Raw genomic sequence first — 20,220 nt, 5'->3', positions numbered from 1 at the left:
TTTTTGAAAAGAGTTATCACTCAGTCACCCAGGCTGGAGTACAGTGGTGTGATCTTGGCTCACTGTAACTTCAACCTCCCAGGCTCAAACAATCCTCCCACCTCAAGCCTCCTGAGTAGGTGGGACCAGCTGGGTACGCACTACCATGCCCAGCTAATTTTTTGTATTTTGGGGAGAGACAGGGTTTTACCATGTTTCTCAGCCTAGTCTCAAACTCCTGAGCTCAAGCAGTGTGCCCACCTTGGCCTCCCAAAGTGCTGGAATTACAAGTGTGAGCCACAGCACCCAGGCAGAAAGTAATTTTCATCTCCAATTAATATCTGAAGTTGAGGCTAAGATGGCTTTTAAAACATTCCTATTTGGCTTTGAGAGGCTTTGAAATAGTGTCCAAGTATATCTGTATTCATGGATGTAGCTACATCCTAAAGGATATTAAGACACACCACAGCCAGGGTTATTGCTAATTTGAGATTGAGAAATTATCTGGCTCAGCCACATAAACAATCTTGAAAAGAAGACACTAATTTGCTTTAAAAGGGGGATGATATGGACAAAGAAATAGTACCCATTACTGGTTATGTGGAATATGTGATACTATGCTACAGTAACAAAAAATCCTGGCCAGGTGTGGTGGGTCATGCCTATAATCCCAGCACTTTGGGAGGCTGAGGCGGGCAGATCATGAGATCAAGACCATCCTGGCTAACACAGTGAAACCCTGTTTCTACTAAAAATACAAAAAAATTAGCCTGACATGGTAGCACGCACCGGTAGTCCCAGCTACTCAGGAGGCTGAGGCAGGAGAATCACTTGAACCCGGAAGGTGGAGGTTGCAGTGAGCTGAGATTGCACCACTGCACTCTAGCCTGGGCAACAGAGCAAGACTCCATGTCAAAAAAAAAAAAAAAAAATCCCAAGAAAGTAATTGTTTTAAGGCATTACAAGTTAGCAGCAGTTTCAAAATCCAAGTCCAAATAAATTATTTTTCTTGGATAAGCAAATACTAATATCCTACTATGTGCTAGGTAATATGCTAGAGCCTTTACAAAGATTATCTCATTTAATTCTCACAATATCCCTACAAAGTAGGTATTTTTATGATCTCAGTTTTACAGTTGAAGGATTTGATGAAACTCAGGAAGTCCAGCTAACCAAAAAAATAAAACCTTTTCTGACTTCCTCACTTCCAACCCTGTTCTTGTATTAAATGCCCTTCCTGTATGCTGCTTTCATGCCCTGAACCTATCTTTATCTTAATACTTATCATATTCAAATGGAATTATGTTTATTTATCTGTCTCCCTCACTAGACAGTTCTCAAGGGTAGGAACAGTATCTGTTTTAATCGCCAGCACAGAGCCTTAACATAGTAGGCTTGTAATAAATATTTATTACACTGTAGATTTGAGCTCAGAGTTCAAGCCTAAATCTGTCTTTATATCACAGGCATGCATTCAAATAACAAGATAGTCACTCTGCTTTCAGGAAACTTTGGTAAGGAAAAACAAGCCAGTTCTGAAAATCTTAGCCAATTTTTTATATTAAGAAAAGTTAAATAAATAATTCTGCAAAATAATTGTAACTATATTGTGGTGGCCATAGCTAGTTGGCTATCATGTCCACTTATTTTAATATGTTATTCTTTTTAGCCAATGGCTACTGTAAACGTAATTGTGAAGACTTTGTCTAATCTCAGTTACCAAAACCTTAAATAACTAGCTTTACACATACTAGTTAATGTTTTCTTGTTGAAGTTATCTGTTACTGAGATTTAGTGAATTGTAATAAAAATGGCACAGTTTTATTAAAAAAAAGAAAAAGAAAAAGAAAAGTTAATGCTTTGGAAACTTTATCAACTAAAAATGAAACTGAAACATTAAGGCTTATACACACATCAAAGGAGAGATGTTAAGAATATGGGTTGCTTCATTTTCCAGGGGCTTTATGGGTGTGCATAATTTTAAATCCACACTGCAAACTGGAGGAGAAATCTTGCTGGCTGCAGCAGCTGCAGAAGTGGAGCGACCTGGATGTCTGTCCCCTAGAGGATGGAAACTATGGACATGAGCTGCCAAACATCACCAATGCACTTCCCCAGCATGCCATTCACAGCCCAGGTGAGCCAAGTGTCCTTTTAGGCTTTTCGTACCTGGAACTCAAAAGGTGGGAGGCTAAAGCATAGAACATTGGTAGCTGGATAGCCTTTTGGCTGTCAGAATTGCCATTCTAAATAAGAAAAGCCTATGTTTGTATTCATCTTGAAATGCCAAACCTTAAATAAGGATAAGCTTTTGTCTTTGACACTGAGTTGCTATGCTTTTCCACATCTAGACTGTCCTTACAGTGCCCAGCATAAAGTCCTGGTCTACTCTTCAGGTTCTTCATGTCTAATGTATTAAATATCTTGGCTTCAGTTGGGGTTGGTTTTAGTTCAGACCTGACTTAGGGGAGGAACAAAAGACCTATAAAAAGCAGTTTAAAAAAGTGTCCTGACCATAGCTTTTCTTAGTTCTATTTTCCTCAAATTCTTATACAGCAAATAGCCGGGTAGGATCATCCTCCCAGATTATTGGTAGGATTCCTGCCCCATTTTAAGACAAGTCCAGTACAGTGATACTGTGCCCACTGGCCTACAGACATTGCTTGACATCAGCTTTCACATCAGTTTTACTTCAGCTAATTCAGTCTATTTGATGTTGGCAATTGATTATTGTTTAGCCCATTGAGAGCCTTTATTGGTAGGAGATTTTATCAGATACTGATTATAAAATTGGTTCCTTTTATTTTATTTTATTTTATTTTACTTGGAGACAGGGTCTCACTCTATTTCCCAGGCTGGAATGCAGTGGCTCAATCTTGGCTCACTGCAACCCATGCCTCTGGGGTTCAAGCAATTCTCATGCCTCAGCCGCCTGAGTGGTGGGGATTGCAGGTGTGAGAGCCACCATGCCCAGGTAATTTTTGTATTTTTAATAGAGATGGGGTTTCACCATGTTGGCCAGGCTGGTCTCAAACTCCTGACCTTGATCTGCCCACCTCAGCCTCCCAAAGTGCTGCAATTACAGGCATGAGCCACTGCACCCAGCGGTTCCTTTTATTTTAAATGATTATTGGTATTTTCAGTCTCAAGGAGGAAATCACAAAAATTATTGTTTTTGCTTGGTCTTCTTCTGTACTATAATTAGTTGCCAGTATATTTAAGACAACAAAGGTAATGAAAAATTAAAAGGCACAATTTTGCCACTTCTTTAGCCTCTCTTGGCACTCATCTAGCTTCCACAACACAAGAAGCCATCTCTTTGATATTGGCTTTGGATGGCATAGAGAGGGTCATAGGACTACAAACACATGCCTTGTTCTGTTGCCCAGGCTGGAGTGCAGTGGTGCAACCTTGGCTGACTACAATCTCCACCTCTCAGGTTCAGCTGATTCTCCTGCCTCAGCCTCCTGAGTAGCTGGGACTACAGGTGTGGGCCACCATGCCAGCTAATTTTTATATTTTTAGTAGGTACAGGGTTTTACCATATTGGCCAGGCTGGTCTCAAACTCCTCAAGTGATCTGCCCATCTTGGCCTCCCAAAGTGCTAGGATTACAGGCATAAGCCACCATGCCCAGTCTGGTCTGGCAGTTTCTTCCTTGTCATAATATATTGGCTCTTTGTTGTTGTTAGTTCTCCTTTAGAGATGTTCCCTCTTCTAAAGCCTTCTCAGATTGTGATTGATATCTCTCTCACATCCTTTGACCTTTGGGGCTGGAGAAGCAGCTGATTCCTGCCTATTTTTCATAGTCATTTCTACATAATTCTCCTTCTTACCTTCTTAAAATACTTCCAGGTTTAAGTTTATGCCAAACTATACTGTCTGCTACCCTTCTGGTTTTTGGCATCTGTAGACCTCTGGGTCAATCCCTCTCATTCCTTGAAGATTTTTAGCTATTGGCTTACTAATACTACTGTCACTATTCCTATCATAATTCTTTTTTTTTTAATTTGTTTTTTTGAGACTGGGTCTCCCTCTGTCACCCAGGCCAGAGTGAAGTGGTGTAATCTTGTCTCACTGCAACCTCCATCTCCCAGGCTTGAGTGATCCTCCTATCTCAGCCTCCTGAATAGCTGGGACTACAGGCATGAGCCACCACTCACAGCTAAATTGTGTGTGTGTCTCTCTCTCTGTGTGTGTGTGTGTGTGTGTGTGTGTGTGTGTGTGTGTGTGTGTGTGTTGTAAAGACATGGTTTCATCATGTTGCCCAGACTAGTTGCAAACTCCTGAGCTCAAGCATTCATCCTGCCTTGGCCTCCCAAAGTGCTGGGATTATAGGCATGAACCACCATGCGGATTATAGGCATGAACCACCACGCTGATTATTGTCATAATTGTTGATGACTTTGGTAGCCACATAGATGACCCTTCCAATACCCTGGCCTCTCAGTTCTTTGATTTCCGCTTTTCCAGTAGTCTCATCCTCCCCCATAACTTAGCCATTCAACCCCAAAATCATACCCTAAACCTTGACATTACAAAAACTGCACCCTCTTCATAATCTCAATTTCAAGCATCACCAGTTACCACAGTCAATCTTGCTAGCTTATTTTCTTTAGTATCCCAATTTCAGTAATTCTTTGACTCTCTAGGAATTTTTGTCTTACTGTGTAAGACAAAATGTATTTTCACTCTTTTGATAGCCTCATTTTCTTCCTCATCCATGTTAGATTTCTTGGTACCTCATTACAGTCACTCCTTTGCATACACACTCAACTCCCTCTTTGCTTTTGATACACTGATTGAAGAACTCTAAACTTAGTTCATTCCAACTCTAATTAGTCGATACACTTGCACAGCTGAATATGGCTGGAGAGAAACAACCATAGCCAGGCACAGTGGTTCCTGCCTGTAATTCCAGTACTTTGGGAGACCAAGGTTGGAGCACCACTTGAACTCAGGAGATCGAGACCAGCCTGGGCAACATGATGAAACCCTGTCTCTACAAAAAAATACAAAAATTAGCCAGGTGTGATGGCACATGCCTGTAGTCCCAGCTACTTGGGGGACTAAGATGAGAGGATTGCTTGAGCCCAGGAGGTCAAGGCTTCAGTGAGCTATGGTCGTGCCAGTGCACTCCAGCCTGGCAACGAAATGAGACCCTGTCACAAAAAGGAAAGAAAGAAAGAAATAGTCATAATAACTGGTCTTATTTTAAGTTTATGACCACTCATTTCAAGTGGGTCCTCAGTATTTTCTGGACATCCACTACATTTCCCTAGTCTGTGCCATCTTTCACTCTTGTAAATTACTGTTTCACACCATCTTTTTCCCAAAATTTCCTGTACTTTCTCTCCTTCCTCAGTTTCAGCTGAGTCTTGCTTCCTGTTTACTAAAAATATAGAACCAATCGGAAGAAAATTTCCAAAACTCCATCACCACATCTGTGGTAATGGGTCTAAAGAAATACTGTCCTAGTAGGTCAAAGAATTACTGTCTTTGCCCATCTACTCTGCCTCTTCCCCTGTTGCAGTCTATGCTTCTAAATCCAAACCTTCCAGTTATTCTCAAGATCCTATTACATCACTTTTATCTAGGACATCACTCCAGGAATTAACGAGAAATTATTTCCTCTCTCTCTTTCATCAACAATTTTTTACTCTCCATGAATTATTCCCAAGTGTACAAACATATTGTTATATTTCCCATACGAAAACAAAACAAAAAACACTCTTGTGACTCCACTTGCCTCTCTGGGTAGCAGAAATGGGTGGCAGAATTAGGCAAAAACAGTAAAAAGAATAGTACAGATTTGCCATCTTCATTTCTTCTGTTCTTAGTCTCCCTTAAATTCACTCCAAGACAGGCTTTCAATCCCTACCACTATTGAAATGACTCTTGTACTGTTTACTAATGCTAACTGTTGCTAAATCTAGTAGTTGTTCTCAGTCATAACCTTACTTGACCTATCAGCAATATTTGACACATTAGTCACTCTCTTTTTGAAACTTGTCATTTGATTTTTCCAAGAAACCACTCTCTCGGGTCTCCTTATTTCATTGACCCTTCCTTCTAAGTCTCTCTACTGTCTCTTCCCCCCTTCCCAACCTAAAATGCCATAGTGCCCAGGGATCTGTCATCAGACCACCTCTCTATACTTCTTTGTTGATTGCATCATTTTAGTAATCATCTATATACTGACAACTCCCAAATATATACATCTCCCAAATATATATTGCCCAGACCTTTCCTTTCAACTTCAGACATGTATATTCAACTGCCTTTTTGTTATTTCCATTTATCTGTTAACAGGCATCTCAGAATTTCTTACCCCTCAAGCCCCACCCAAACCTGCTCCTCTTACAGTCTTCCTATCTCCATATATGGCAACTCTTAAAAACCTTGGAGTCAGCTGGGCACGGTGATTTATGCCTGTAATCCCAGCACTTTGGGAGGCTGAGGCAGGCAGATCACAAGGTCAAGAGATCAAGACCATCCTGACCAACACGGTGAAACCCTGTCTCTACTAAAAATACAAAAAAAAGTTATCCAGGTGTGGAGGCACGTGCCTGTGGTCCCAGCTACTCGGGAGGCTGAGGCAGGAGAATCGCTTGAACCCAGGAGGCGGAGGTTGCAGTGAGCCGAGATTGTGCCACTGCACTCTAGCCTTGTGACAGAGCAAGACTCCCTCTCAAAAAAAAAAAAAAAAAAAAAAAAAAAAACCTTGGAGTCATTCTTGATTTTACTGTCTCTCACCCCAGCTCTAATCCATGAGCAAATTCAGTATATTGCCTTTATCTTTGGATATCCAGAATCCAACTACTGCTCATCATCTCCACTCCTTCTTTCTCTGATCAGCTACCATCATGTCTCACAGATTATTGTAGTGACCACCTGACTGCTCCCCCTTCTTCTGCCCTTCTTCCTTATAATCTAGTCTCAATATTGCTGCCAGAGTTAACCTTTTTGTATGCAAGTCCCATTGTATACCTTCACAGCTCAAAGCTCTTAGTGGCCTCCCATCTTTCTCAAAAACACAAAGCCATCTTTCTCTCATGGCCTACATGGCCCTCCATGATCTGGTTCTCTACTATGTCTCTGACCTCATCTCCTATGATCTTCCTGCTTGCTTATTCCGTCCAACAGCGCTAAGAACAGTAGCTACTGTATAGTAGGCAGTAATTATTTGCTGATTTAATGAATTTAAAAACATATTAGGAGCCCAGTGCCCACTGTGGGTTGAGCGGACCCACGGTGGGTTCTCAGTTCAGCAGAAGAGGAGCTTAGATTACAGCCAGTAGAAGAGTCAGTGTGCTTCCACTGAGGGACAACATGAAGGAGAAGCAATTTCAGTAAATACTGTCAGTGCTACTCTGATAATAATATCCTTCAGTCACCTGAGCCTATACCCACTGGGATATATTAAATTCTAAAGAGATGACCAGATTGCAAGGACTTTTCCTGAATGGTTGAATATGTTAGGTTCTTTCATATTCAGTATGAATTCTCTGACATTTCCTCACAATTTTTTTGTACAGAATCAGTAGGTACACACCTCATTTGGGCATCTCTGGAAATGTGCATATAATAAAATACTTCAGTTCTTGATCCCAAACTAGTTTATATTGCCATTAATCTGGCAAAGCATCAGTTAAATGATTCCCTCATGGTTTCTTATTACTTTAAATATCGTTTGCATAATCCTCCCTAAGTCTATGGTTTATGGCAAGATATCTTCCATTTGGTCCTCCTACACACCACTCTTAAGAGTTGAGCCTACTTTTTTGTTTGCAGTTTTTGTTTCCCTGCAGCCGTTTTCCTGAAGAGAGATGGCATGGTAAGACTCCAGTGAGAAAACAAGTTTGTCTTTATTAGCATCAGTTTTTTCTTTTTCTTTTTTCTAAGGCACGATCTCATTTTGTTACCCAGGCTGGAGAGCAGTGGCACAATCTCGGCTCACTGTGACCTCAGCCTCCTGGGCTCAAGTGATTCTCCTGCCTCAGCCTTTCTGAATAGCTGGGACTACAGGCCCATGTCATCATGCCCAGCTAATTTTTATATTTTTTGTAGAGACGGAGTTTCACCACATTTCCCAGGCTGGTCTCGAACTCTTGGACTCAAGCAATCCACCAGCCTCAGCCTCCCAAAGTCCTGGGATTATAGGTGTGAGCCACCACACATGGCTTCATCAGTTTTTCTTACTGGGGAACAAGACTGTAAGCCTGCAGATATCAGTGTAATAAAGTATCTGAATATACAGAACTTCAGCTCTTTCTTTTTTATGTTTATTTTTTGAGTGGCATCTTGCTCTGTCACCCAGGCTGGAGTCTTGGCTCACTGCAACCTCTACCTCCTGAGCTGAAGGGATCCTCCTGCCTCAGCCTCCCAAGTATCTAGAAGCACAGGCATATGCTACCATGCCTGGCTAATTTTTAAATTTTTTGATTTCTTGTAGAGACAGTGTCTTGCTATGTTACCCAGGCTAGTCTTGAACTCCTGGCCTCAAGTGATCCTCCTACCTTAGCCTCCCAAAGTTCTGGGATTATAGGCAGGCGTCATTAAAACTTCAGCTGTATTTCAACTCTTAATATGAATTTCATGAAAGTCCTTGGTCTGATAAGAGTCATGAAACAAGTTATAGATTGGCCAAGGAAATTACCTGGCTTCTTCTCTCTACCTTTGACCTCTGTAGAACCAGTTTCTATCTTCATGATTGAGCGGCTAAGCACCACTACTCCTCTTCTATTTCATTTTGCTTCTCGGTCTTAGGAGAAATTAGTCTTCTGTAGAAGGAGGAAGGCAGCCATAGATCTCTGTGGGAAGGTTATTTCTATAGAGAGCACACACACTAAAAGCTTATCTAGGAAGCAGGCAACCCAGTAGATACTCAGAGAGATTGCAAGTGGCTGCTGTCTTTACCCTTCCACCTTATAATCTATTCTCAACACTGCTGCCAGAATTATTCTTTTAAAATACTATTCAGCCAACCTCCCACACTGAAGAACTTGACCCAGGGCTTAAAACTTCAAATTGCCTGCTGCTGTACTGCTGCTGCATGTTCTTCTTTCTCCAGACTCCTTATCCAGACCAAGACGAACAGTATTCACTAGAGCCATTGAGGGCCGTGAATTACATTGGCAGGACAGCCACCTACAGCGAATAATCAGCAGTGATGTTTATACAGCGCCTGCCTGCCAGCAAGAAAGTGAAAGACTACTCTTTAATTCCCAAGGCCAGCCACTGTGGCTTGGTAAGTCTAGCCCTCCTCTAAGAATTTTAGAACCCACCCTCAATTCATACCAGGCCCAAATGAGCCATCTTCATAAGTACCTGCAACTCAAACTACAATTTGGACAGTTTCCACACAGATCTTTTGGGGCCTTTATTAGGGATATTTATGTGAAGCCTAAGCCATTTGCATTTATACTCAGTTGTGATACAGTAACCTCAAATAGGAATTTACATCCTGCCCTCTAAGCTTTGAGGGGTGAAAGGACTTAATGCAGTTGGTACTAAAAGAGTACTAACAAAGCAATTAGGCATCAGTTCACAGCTTCCCTCAGTCAGTAGTTACTGAGCAACATTATAGTCTACTCTGAAATTATATGTTTTGCTAAAAAAGCACGAATTTGAAATTTAAATCTCCTATGCTAGTAAGTAGGACACAGTCTGCATTTGTCACCAAGCAGTCTTCCTTTTCTCCTCCCCACCTTCCTACCTTCCTCCATGATAACAAGATAGGGCTGTTTGGTTGTGGTTTTAAACCCTCCTCTGAAATAGTTTCCTGACTTTCCCTCAATCAACCTGTCCCTGACTTTATCACAGGATACCCATTTCAAAAGAGACATTCTTTTTTAAAATACTCATTTTCTGAGTCTTACAGCAGTGACATGCATTTTCGTTGCCTTTTCCCAATTCCCTACCTTCATCTCTCACACCATATTTTTGTCTTTCTCAAGATTTTGCTGAATCTAGATACATCCCTGTCTTTCTCTTGAAAGCCATAGCCAGATACATTGAGTCATCACCTAAAGTTCCCTCTGATCATCTTTCTTCTTCTGTGATCCAGCACTTCTAAAACATAAATCTAATAAGCATGTGAAAGAATATACACCTCATTAATAAAGATGCAAATTAAACTAACACTCAGCATCTTTTGATTGTCAAATGGTCAGGGGTTTTTAATTAAGGTAATTAGTTTCTGGTGTGGGAGAGGTTGCCTGGAGATAGGTACTCTCATTACTACTTGTAGGAGTGTAAATGCTTAAGACCTTTCTGAAGGGTATTTCTTATCAAAAGCCTTAAAATACATTCATACCATGTGATCTAGGAATTCTACATCTAGGAATTTATCCTGAGCCATAATTAACTAAGGAAATGCATATAGCTAAGGGTTTCATTACAGCATGGTAAAAATAAGGTACAGATGAGAAAAATTGAAAACCATATAAATATCCAACAACAGAGGATTGATTAGCTCGATAGATATACATGTATTCAGCAGAACGATATGTAATCATTTTTAATGTTACAGATATATAGTTGATAACATGGAAAAATATTCATAATGTGTTATTAAGTGGAAAGGTCAGTTACAAAACAGTAAATATAATACTATCCCATTTTTGGTAAAAACTTAATAGCCTGCGTGCGGTGGCTCACGCCTGTAATCCCAGCAGTTAGAGAGGCTGAGGTGGGTGGATCACCTGAGGTCAGGAGTTTGAAACCACCCTGGCCAACATGGTGAAACCCTGTCTCTACTAAAAATGCAAAAATTATCCAGGTGTGTTGGCACAAATCTGTAATCCCAGCTATTCAGGAGGCTGAGGCAGGAGAATTGCTTGAACCAGGGAGGTGGAGGTTGCAGTGAGCCGAGATCACACCACTGTACTCCAGTGTAGGCAACAGAATCAAAACTCCGTATATAAAAAAAAAAAAAAAAAAAACTTAATAAAAAAGTGCAAGTAAATATACATGACACTGGAAAGTGGTTATTTCTGATTTTCAGTTTATATTTCTTTATATGTATTTTCAAATTTTCCACAATGACTTCTATAATTTTTAATTTTATCTTTAAAAAAGTACAAAATAAACCATAAAGCTTGTTGTAATTACTCACCTATTTGTAAGTCTTTGGTTTGGTAGTCTTCCATTAACCCTAAGGTAAATTCAGACTCCACAGAATGGCATTCAAAGCTCTTTACATTCCAGACTACCTTTTCCAGGCCGTCTTAAGCCACATAATGTAATTCTAACTACATGGAACTATTTGCAATACTCTGAAGATGGATTCTATTAACATATCAGATAATTTTTATGCTTTTACTGTATGCCCTTGCTTATGTTTCCTTTGTCAGGAATGTCTTTTCCTGTTTGTCCACCTATTTGAAATCTTACTTGTCCTTCAAAGCACAGCTCAAATATTATTTCCTCTCTGTATATATTTCTATCATGTTGCTTCTTTTTAGCTGCTTTATAATTATGTTTATGTATCATTTTTGAGCTCTTTGAGGGCAATGACCATTTCTTATTCATCTTTGTATGTCTTTTTTTTTTTTTATGAGATCCTAATATGGGTTGTCACCAACATCTTTGTACTTTTTTTGCCTAGCATACTCTCTGGCATATAATAGATTTTCAGGAAATGTAGGATTAATTAAATGAATGAGACTTTTCCCATTAGGCAGTTAGTTGCTACCTCCAGTGAGTTCGCATAGTATAATATATGTTCACAAAGAGAAACTACATTTTATTATCCTACTTGTGTATCCCTTTCTACACCATACACTACACTGAAGCTGCAAGGTAGCTCTTTCAAGGTATCACCTGTGATTTATTCAACTTTTTATATCTTTAAAGATAAAGACAGTTCCTAGTATACAGTAAGTGTCAGGTGGAATTAGAGGAATTGGACTGAACACAAACCCTCTTTGTCAGGCATAAATTTTCCTGATTTGAAATTTTAACTTGACCAAAATATTTTCTTCTTATTTGGTAGAGCATGTGCCTACAGCCTGTGCTCGGGTTGATGCCCTACGTTCTCATGGTTATCCAAAAGAGGCCCTCAGACTCACAGTGGCCATTATTAATACTTTGAGGTTGCAGCAGCAGCAGCAACTGGAAATCTACAAGCATCAGAAGAAAGGTATAGTAATTAAGAGCCATCTAACCCCTTTAGGCCCAAAGCTGATGAGAATCGTTAGGGGATACAAGGCCCAGAGGAGCTAGGGAATTCCAGGTCATTCTCCCTGCTGTGTGGAATGCCTCACTTTATCTCTATGAATCTCAGTTTTCTCATCTGTTAATTTGGGAATAATACCTGTCAGCCTCCCTCATAAGGCAGTTGGAAGGCTCATTAAGATCTGGTATGAGAAGAACCTTTTTAAACTGTAAGGCTGTGGACAGGTGTGGTGGCTCACACCTACAATTCCAGCACTTTTGGAGGCAAAGGTAGGAGGATTGCTTGAGGCCAGGAGTTTGAGACCAGCCTGGGCAACCATAATGAGACCCTGTCTTTACAGAAATAAAATAAAATACACCAGGCACAGTGGCTCACACCCTGTAATCCCAACAATTTGCGAGGCTGAGGCGGGCGGATCACTTGAGGCCAATAATTCAAGACCAGCCTGGCCAACATGGCAAAACCCCATTGCTACCAAAAATACAAAAATTAGCCAGGCATGGTGGCGCATGCCTGTAGTCCCAGCTACTCTAGAGGCTGAGGCATGAGAATCATTTGAACACAGGAGGTAGAGGTTGCAATGAGCCAAGATCACACCACTGCACTCCAGCCTAGGCACTAGAGCAAGACTCCATCTCAAAAAAAAAAAAAAAAATTAAAAAGTAAACAAAATTAGCAGGGCATTGTGGCATGTGCCTGTAGTCCCAGCTATTCAGAAGACTGAGGTGTCTCTTAAAACAAAAACCTGTAAAGCTGTATTCACGTATATACTACCAGCAGGCAACCCAAATGTGGACCACGCAACCTTATAGTTGGCTGGTATGTTTGTGGCCAGTCCTATCAACCCAAGGCAAGACAATAGAGAAGCTTTTATTTGACCTCAGGGTCAAGGCTGGAAAGAGACTGATAACAAGACCCAGGCAGGGACAGACAGCAGTGTGTCTCTATCACTCTCTAAAATTTTAACCTGCTTGTTTTCAGAACTATTGCAGAGAAGAACCACAACCATCACAAACCTGGAGGGCTGGGTGGGCCACCCTCTGGATCCCATTGGCTGCCTGTTTCTCACTTTGACTGAGGCCTGCCGCCTGAATGATGATGGCTATCTGGAGATGTCAGGTACGGGGGCAGCCTGAAGCAAGCCAAGACTGCCCTTGTTGGCTAGAATGGTGGTTCACACCTGTAATCCTAGTATTTTGGGAGGCCAAGGTGGGTGGATTACTTGAGTTCAGGAATTCAAGACCAGCCTGGGCAACATGGCAAAACCCTGTCTCTACAAAATATTAGCTGGGCATAGTGGCACTCGCCTGTAGTCCCAGCTACTTGGGGAGCTGAGGCAGTAGGATCACTTGAGCCCAGGAGATCGAGGCTACAGTGAGCTGAGATTGTGCCACTACGCTGCAATCTGGGTAACAAAGTGAGACCCTGTTTCATTTAAAAAAAAAAAAAAAGACTGCCCTTGTCAGCCCATTCCTCCCTTCCTCCTTTTGAAGTTTTCTTTCCCCGTCTTGTCCAAACTAGAGCACCCTGAGAGGTTTCTTCATACTTGCCCATTTCCCACCTTCCTTTCCTACCCTGTGGTCTGGCCTTGTCCTGATTTCACATTTTACCTTGCCAGCCTTCCTTGCTCCTTTCATTTCCTTATCATAAATGCCTAAAGAATGTAGTCCAAGAAGAATAACAAGGGTTAGAGAAATTTCAGCAGTCAGAGGCAAGAACCTAGAGCTGTCTAAAAGTGAGAAAGAACTTCCCATCAAGAATGTGTGTATCCCATGCAATTGCATAATAATATTTTCTGATTTCCTTTGAACTTCCTTCCACATGATGGTTTTGTACCAATTTTACAAATAATAAATAGAGGGGAATCATTTAATAGCCTCAAGACTCTATTAGAGTAGCCAAGAATAGATAAGAGACAAAATTGATTCTTTTTTATTTTATGCTTTCACTTACTGTATACATATATCTACTTTAGTACTTAGCATACTACATTACAATTTATGTACAAATAGGTCTCTCTTACTAGACTGTCAGCTACTTGAAAGCAGAAATTATGACTTCTTTATCTTTGTGTTCCTAGCACTTAGTGCAGGACCTGACATTTAATAATCTTCCATAAATACTCGATGGATGACGGAGAAAAGAAAAGAACCCAAGACTCCGACTTTTAAACCGTGCTCACTTCCTGAAATTGTGCACCCAGTGTTGGAGCATATGAGATAATAATAACATAAAGGTTGCAAATGTTACAAAAGTAAGAGTTTAACTGTGTGGATTCAGATTTCTGTGCGCAGAGGTATAAGGGATGGCCCCAAGCCAAGTGAGGGCTGCTCCTTATCTTGCCTCTGATCCCTTGCAAAGAGAATCATCATCTTTGGTTTGTTTCATCTGTACAGTGACATTTACATCTTGGAAACCTGAGTTTATACTTGGGTTTATTCATTTACCACTAACACATAGCAATACCTAGAACAACAAGATGGTCTAATCCCTTTAAGGTGCTCACATTCTGTGAAAGAGACAGACATAAAAATAGACAATTGTGGCATTACATAATGTGCTAGCAAAAGATAAGATTTTATACTTCCCTAACTGGTTTAGCCAGTTTATATATTAAGAAGGAGGTGGGCCGGGCATGGTGGCTCAGGCCTGTAATCCCAGCACTTTGGGAGGCCAAGGCAGGCACATCACCTGAGCTCAGGAGTTAGAGACCAGCCTGGCCAAAATGGTAAAACCCCATTTCTACTAAAAATATAAAAATTAGCTGGATGTGGTTATGCGTGCCTGTAATCCCAGCTACCCAGGATGCTGAGGCAGGAGAAGTGCTTGAACCCAGAAGGCAGAGGTTGCAGTGAGCCAAGATTGTGCCACTGTACTCCAACCTGGGAGACAGAGGGAGACTCCATCTCAAGAGTAGGTGGGGCTGGGCATGGTGGCTTATGCCTATAATCTCAGCATTTTGGGAGGCCAAGGTGGGGGAATCACTTGAGCCCAGGAGTTCAAGACCAGCCTGGGCAGCATAATGAGACCCTATCTCTACAAAAATAAAAAATAAAAAATTATTTGGGCATGGTGGCATGTGCCTGTAGTCCCAGCTACTCCGGAGGCTGAGGAAGGAGGGTTGCTTGAGCCCAAGAGGTTGAGGCTGCATCAGTGAGCCATGATTGTACCACTTCACTCAGCCTAGGCAACAGAGCAAGACTCTGTCTCCAAAAAAATAAAAAAAGAAAGTATGAATCTGTGGCTCTGTGTAACCTTTTTTTCAGTATATTTTCCTTACTGTCCTGGGGTTCTGATTCAGCTTCCCTGTGATAACTGTTGACCAAGCTATACCCCAAAGGTGGAAGGGAAAGACAGAAGACTAGGCAGGGCACAGTGACTCACACCTGTAATCCCAGCACTTTGGGAGGCCGAAGTAGGAAGATCACCTGAGGTGAGGAGTTAGAGTCCAGCCTGGCCAACATGGTGAAACCCCACCTCTACTAAAAATACAAAAATTAGACAGATGTGGTGACACGCACCTGTAACCCCAGCTACTCAGGAGGCTGAAGCAGGAGACTTGCTTGAACCCGGGAGGCAGAGTAAGCCAAGATCGCGCCACTGCATTCCAGCCTGGAAGACAGAGCAAGACTCTGTCTCGAAAAAAAAAAAAGAGGGAAGACTCTACCAAGCCTGACCTAAAGAATTTGGTGCCCTGTTGCCCCCAGATATGAATGAAAGCAGACCCCCTGTGTACCAGCATGTACCTGTGGCTGCAGGCTCCCCAAACAGCAGTGAGTCCTACCTGTCATTGGCCCTGGAAGTTGCATTGATGGGCCTGGGTCAACAGAGGGTAATGCCTGAAGGCCTCTATGCACAGGACAAGGTGTGCCGTAATGAGGAGCAGCTCCTGAGCCAACTTCAAGAGCTGCAGCTGGACGATGAGCTAGTGCAAACATTGCAAAAACAGTGCATCTTACTGCTGGAAGGTAAGTAGAAAAGAGTCTCTTTTTAGTGTCTTTGGCCTGTGCCCCTGAGCTCCCTTCTCCAAAATAGTATAAATACAGGAACATTTATAACATTAAAATGTAATGAAGTTTCCCATGGTTAGCAAACGTGCATGAGATCTTGGGGCTCAAGTCCAGGCTGGCAGATAGAAGCATACAAATAAATAACTGGCTGGCTTATCTTCCTCCAGGGGGCCCTTTCAGCGGTCTGGGAGAAGTCATCCACCGAGAGAGTGTTCCCATGCATACCTTTGCCAAGTATTTGTTCTCAGCTCTGCTGCCTCATGACCCAGACCTGTCCTATAAATTAGCCTTACGTGCCATGAGGTGGGTAGCCCTTTCCCAGTCCAGTTGCCTCCACCAAAGCAGAGGGATCCAATGCTCTTTTTCTTTGCTTATTTTACTTTCTTCTCTTTCCCTCTTTGTCATTCTGTTGGACCTGCTACCAAGGGTACTTTTAAATGGCTCAGATATTTTTATATGATCTAGGATTCGTATCTGGATTCCTTGTTGGTAACTTGGTTCCCTGGCAGTACTCATGGTTGATTGAGTAAGCTTCTGAGATGTTAATAAATAAAGAGCACTTAAGACCTGAATCTTCCTGTTCAGTTGTCAGTCTGGCAAGCTGAGAAGGGGTCTGAGCCTCTTCAGCTGAATCAAGGTTCCCAGGCACAGGTCCCCAGAAGAAGCTGGGGGCAGTAGAGATAAATATATTTACCCCAAGACTTGAGAACAGGAGCTGTGGGCATCTTGTTTCCAAGCTAATATAGGATCCTTGGTTTAGGCAGTTAAACCTCTGAGATATGGCAGACTATACAGAGGAAGAATTTTAGTCAGACTCTAAGGCTGGGAGAATACCTTAGCTAAAACAAGGAATTCTTTGGCATGTATTTCTTATACTTTTGGAAATAACCAGGCTGGGTGCAGTGCTCATGCCTGTAATCCTAGCACTTTCAGAGGCCAAGGCGGGTAGACTACTTGAGCCCAGGAATTTGAGACCAGCCTGGGCACCATGGTGAAACCCCATCTCTACAAAAACAAAAACTACAAAAATTAGTCAGGCATGGTAATGCAAACCTGGAGTCCCAGCTACTCAAGAGGCTAAGGTGGGAGGATTGCTTGAGCCCAGGAAGTCAGGGCTGCAGTGAGCTGTGATTGTGCTACTACACTCCAGGCCGTGTGACAGAGAGAGACTCTGTCTCAAAAATAAATAAAATAATCCTATGATTCTTTTTTAAAATTTATTAACTTTTCTCTCTTTTTATAATATATACTACTCAGCGTGATAGCTCTTGAACTGCCTTTCAAATCCATTTGTAGTGGAGACTATTCAGCTTGAGTTCTCTTAAATACCCAGGCACTCACCTCATACAGTGTATGGTACCGTAGGTTTAAAACCTTCAATGCTCTTAGCTAATCCTTTCCTTTCCCCAGTTGCTCCCCAGCAAAAAGTAAGCTTCTCTAAGGTGGCTCAGAAGCCCAGGGTCTGGATGGTGGCTGATGATTCTTCCTGGGTCTTCCAGGTTACCTGTTTTAGAAAACTCAGCTTCTGCAGGCGACACATCCCACCCTCACCATATGGTGTCTGTGGTGCCCAGCCGTTATCCTCGCTGGTTCACGCTTGGACACTTGGAATCACAGCAGTGTGAACTGGCCTCCACCATGCTGACTGCTGCCAAAGGTGAGCATAGATAGACCTTAAATTCCAGCATCACCCCTCTGCCTGCCCAACCATGGCCTGTCAAAGGCTTGACCTGGAGTCTTCTGAGGAAGAGAAGCTCCTTGACCATTTAGAGCAATAGTGATCCTCACTTTGATTGCTGCCGTTAGAGCACCTGGATCCATGCCAAAACTTTACCCTAGTTACTAATTGTAGGATCCTGAATATGTAAAATTAAATGATCTTTAAGTTACTTCTAAATGTAACCTTCTGTTTGATAAAGTCACTTCACCTTTCTAAACCTCAGCTTCAAATCTGTAAAATGGGGATCATTGTCAATGGCCTGTCAGCCTCCCAGGGCCACTGAAAGATCTAATGAAGTGATGACTAAGATAGAGCTCAACTCCTTACAAATACAAGAATTTGTGATTCTTTTTCAGTGCCCGGGTAAAAGATAGGCAGTCCAAAGTGACTCTAGGCCTTTAAGCTCATGCATCCTGTTAGCTATGCAGGTTTCACCACAAAGTAAGCCCTTATGTAAGAAGGAGCTATGATAAAATACTAGCCACCATGAGCTCCTGAGTATTTTGGACCAGGAAACTACAAGGATTTTGAAGGCTTTTTAAATTAAAAATAACTTTATGTGGTATCTTCTTAATGTTCCCCCAAAAATACATGCTCATTACAGAAAAGATAAAAGTTACAATATAAAAATGATCAGCAAACAAATACAAAAGTAGAACAAAGAATATGATCAGACAGTTCACAGAAAAGGAAATACAAATGACTTTTAGACAACAAAATTGCCTGGTATCACATTAGAAATACAAATTAAAATTACCCTGAGATAACATTTTTTACTGATCTTATTGGCAAAAATAAAAAAATTTGATACTGAGCATTCATGTGAGGAGTGCCAAATCAGGAGTCGTGGTAGCCTGCATGGAGTGTCAGATTCCAAGCTGGATAAGGAGGAGAACTTCAGATACAAGGAACTCAATGAACCACAAGCATAATAAACATGAAGAAAACTATACCCCCAAGGCATATCATAACCAAAATGCTTAAAACCAATAATAGAAGAGAAAATCTTACTTAAAAGCAATCAGAGTGAAAAAGATGCATTATAGACAAAGGACAGACAAAAGACAAAAAACAAGTATGAGAACAGATTTCTCATTAGAAACAATATAAGCCAGAAAACAGTCGGGAAAAAAAAATCCCTTAAAGTACTTGACAAAAAAATTATCAGGCCAGGCATGGTGGTTCATGTGTGTAATCCCAGCACTGTGGGAGGCCCAGGCGCCTGGATCACCTGAGGTCAGGAGTTCGAGACCAGCTTGGCCAACATGGTAAAACCCCATCTCTACTAACAATACAAAAATTAGCTGGGCATGGTATTGCACCCTGTAGTCCCAGCTACTCAGGAGGCTAAAGCACAAGAATCACTTGAACTTGGGAGGCAGAGGTTTGGTGAGCCAAGATTGCACCACTGCACTCCTGCCTGGGTGACAGAGTAAGACTCTGTCTCAAAAAAAACTCAAAAACTGTCAAACTAGAATTTTATGCCAATGAAAATATATTCCAAAAACAAAGATGAGGCAGGTGTAGTGCTCGCATCTGTAATCTCAGCACTTTAGGAGGCCAAGGCAGAAGGATCACTTGAGACAAGAAGTTTGAGACTAGCCTGGGCAACATAGCAAGATCCCATCTTTATAAAAATTTTTAAAATTAGCCAGTTGTACTGGCAAGCACCTGTAGTCCCAGCTACTCAGGAGGCTAAGGTGGAAGGATTGCTTGAGCCCGGGAGTTAAAGACTGCATGCAGTAGGCTGCCATCATGATACTGTACTCCAACCTGGGTGACAGAGAAGACCTGACTCTTAGAGACAGAGAGAGAGAGAGAGAGAGAGAGAGAGAGATGAACTAAAAATATTTTTCAGACAACCACAGTACAATTAGAAATCAATAATAAAAAGATACTTAGAAAATATCTTAAGTTTTTAAAAATTAAACCACATACCTGTATATTACTCATGGACCAAAGGAAAAAAAAATCACAAGAAAATTAGAAAATGTTTTGACTAATTAAAAATTAAAATGAAAACACAAGTCGAAATTTGTGGAATGTAGCTAAGGTTTTACTTATAAATGAAAAAGGCTTCAAATCAGTGATCTCAGATTTCATTTTAAGAAATCAGAAAAAGGGCCGGGCGCGGTGGCTCAAGCCTGTAATCCCAGCACTTTGGGAGGCCGAGGCGGGTGGATCACAAGGTCAAGAGATCGAGACCATCCTGGTCAACACAGTGAAACCCCGTCTCTACTAAAAATACAAAAAATTAGCTGGGCATGGTGGCGCGTGCCTGTAATCCCAGCTACTCAGGAGGCTGAGGCAGGAGAATTGCCTGAACCCAGG

General features: G+C 41.6%; 1 protein-coding gene across 1 annotated transcript in view; it reads left to right on the top strand.

Annotated features, from left to right (window-relative positions):
* The window catches only part of ZSWIM5 (zinc finger SWIM-type containing 5), a 184,365-nt gene that overhangs the window by 147,121 nt on the left and 17,024 nt on the right, over nt 1-20,220 (top strand). Inside the window, exons 5-11 of the mRNA XM_017540806.2 lie at nt 1,937-2,116; nt 9,052-9,228; nt 11,977-12,123; nt 13,141-13,278; nt 15,867-16,127; nt 16,337-16,472; nt 17,669-17,826. Of these exons, the coding sequence (XP_017396295.1) occupies nt 1,937-2,116; nt 9,052-9,228; nt 11,977-12,123; nt 13,141-13,278; nt 15,867-16,127; nt 16,337-16,472; nt 17,669-17,826 (1,197 nt within the window). The remainder of the gene's footprint in view (nt 1-1,936; nt 2,117-9,051; nt 9,229-11,976; nt 12,124-13,140; nt 13,279-15,866; nt 16,128-16,336; nt 16,473-17,668; nt 17,827-20,220) is intronic.

Source organism: Cebus imitator, unplaced genomic scaffold, assembly GCF_001604975.1.
Source record: "Cebus imitator isolate Cc_AM_T3 unplaced genomic scaffold, Cebus_imitator-1.0 Scaffold129, whole genome shotgun sequence".
NCBI lineage: Eukaryota > Metazoa > Chordata > Mammalia > Primates > Cebidae > Cebus > Cebus imitator.
Note: the sequence above shows the minus strand (reverse complement) of the source record. Positions and strands in the feature narration are given on the sequence as shown.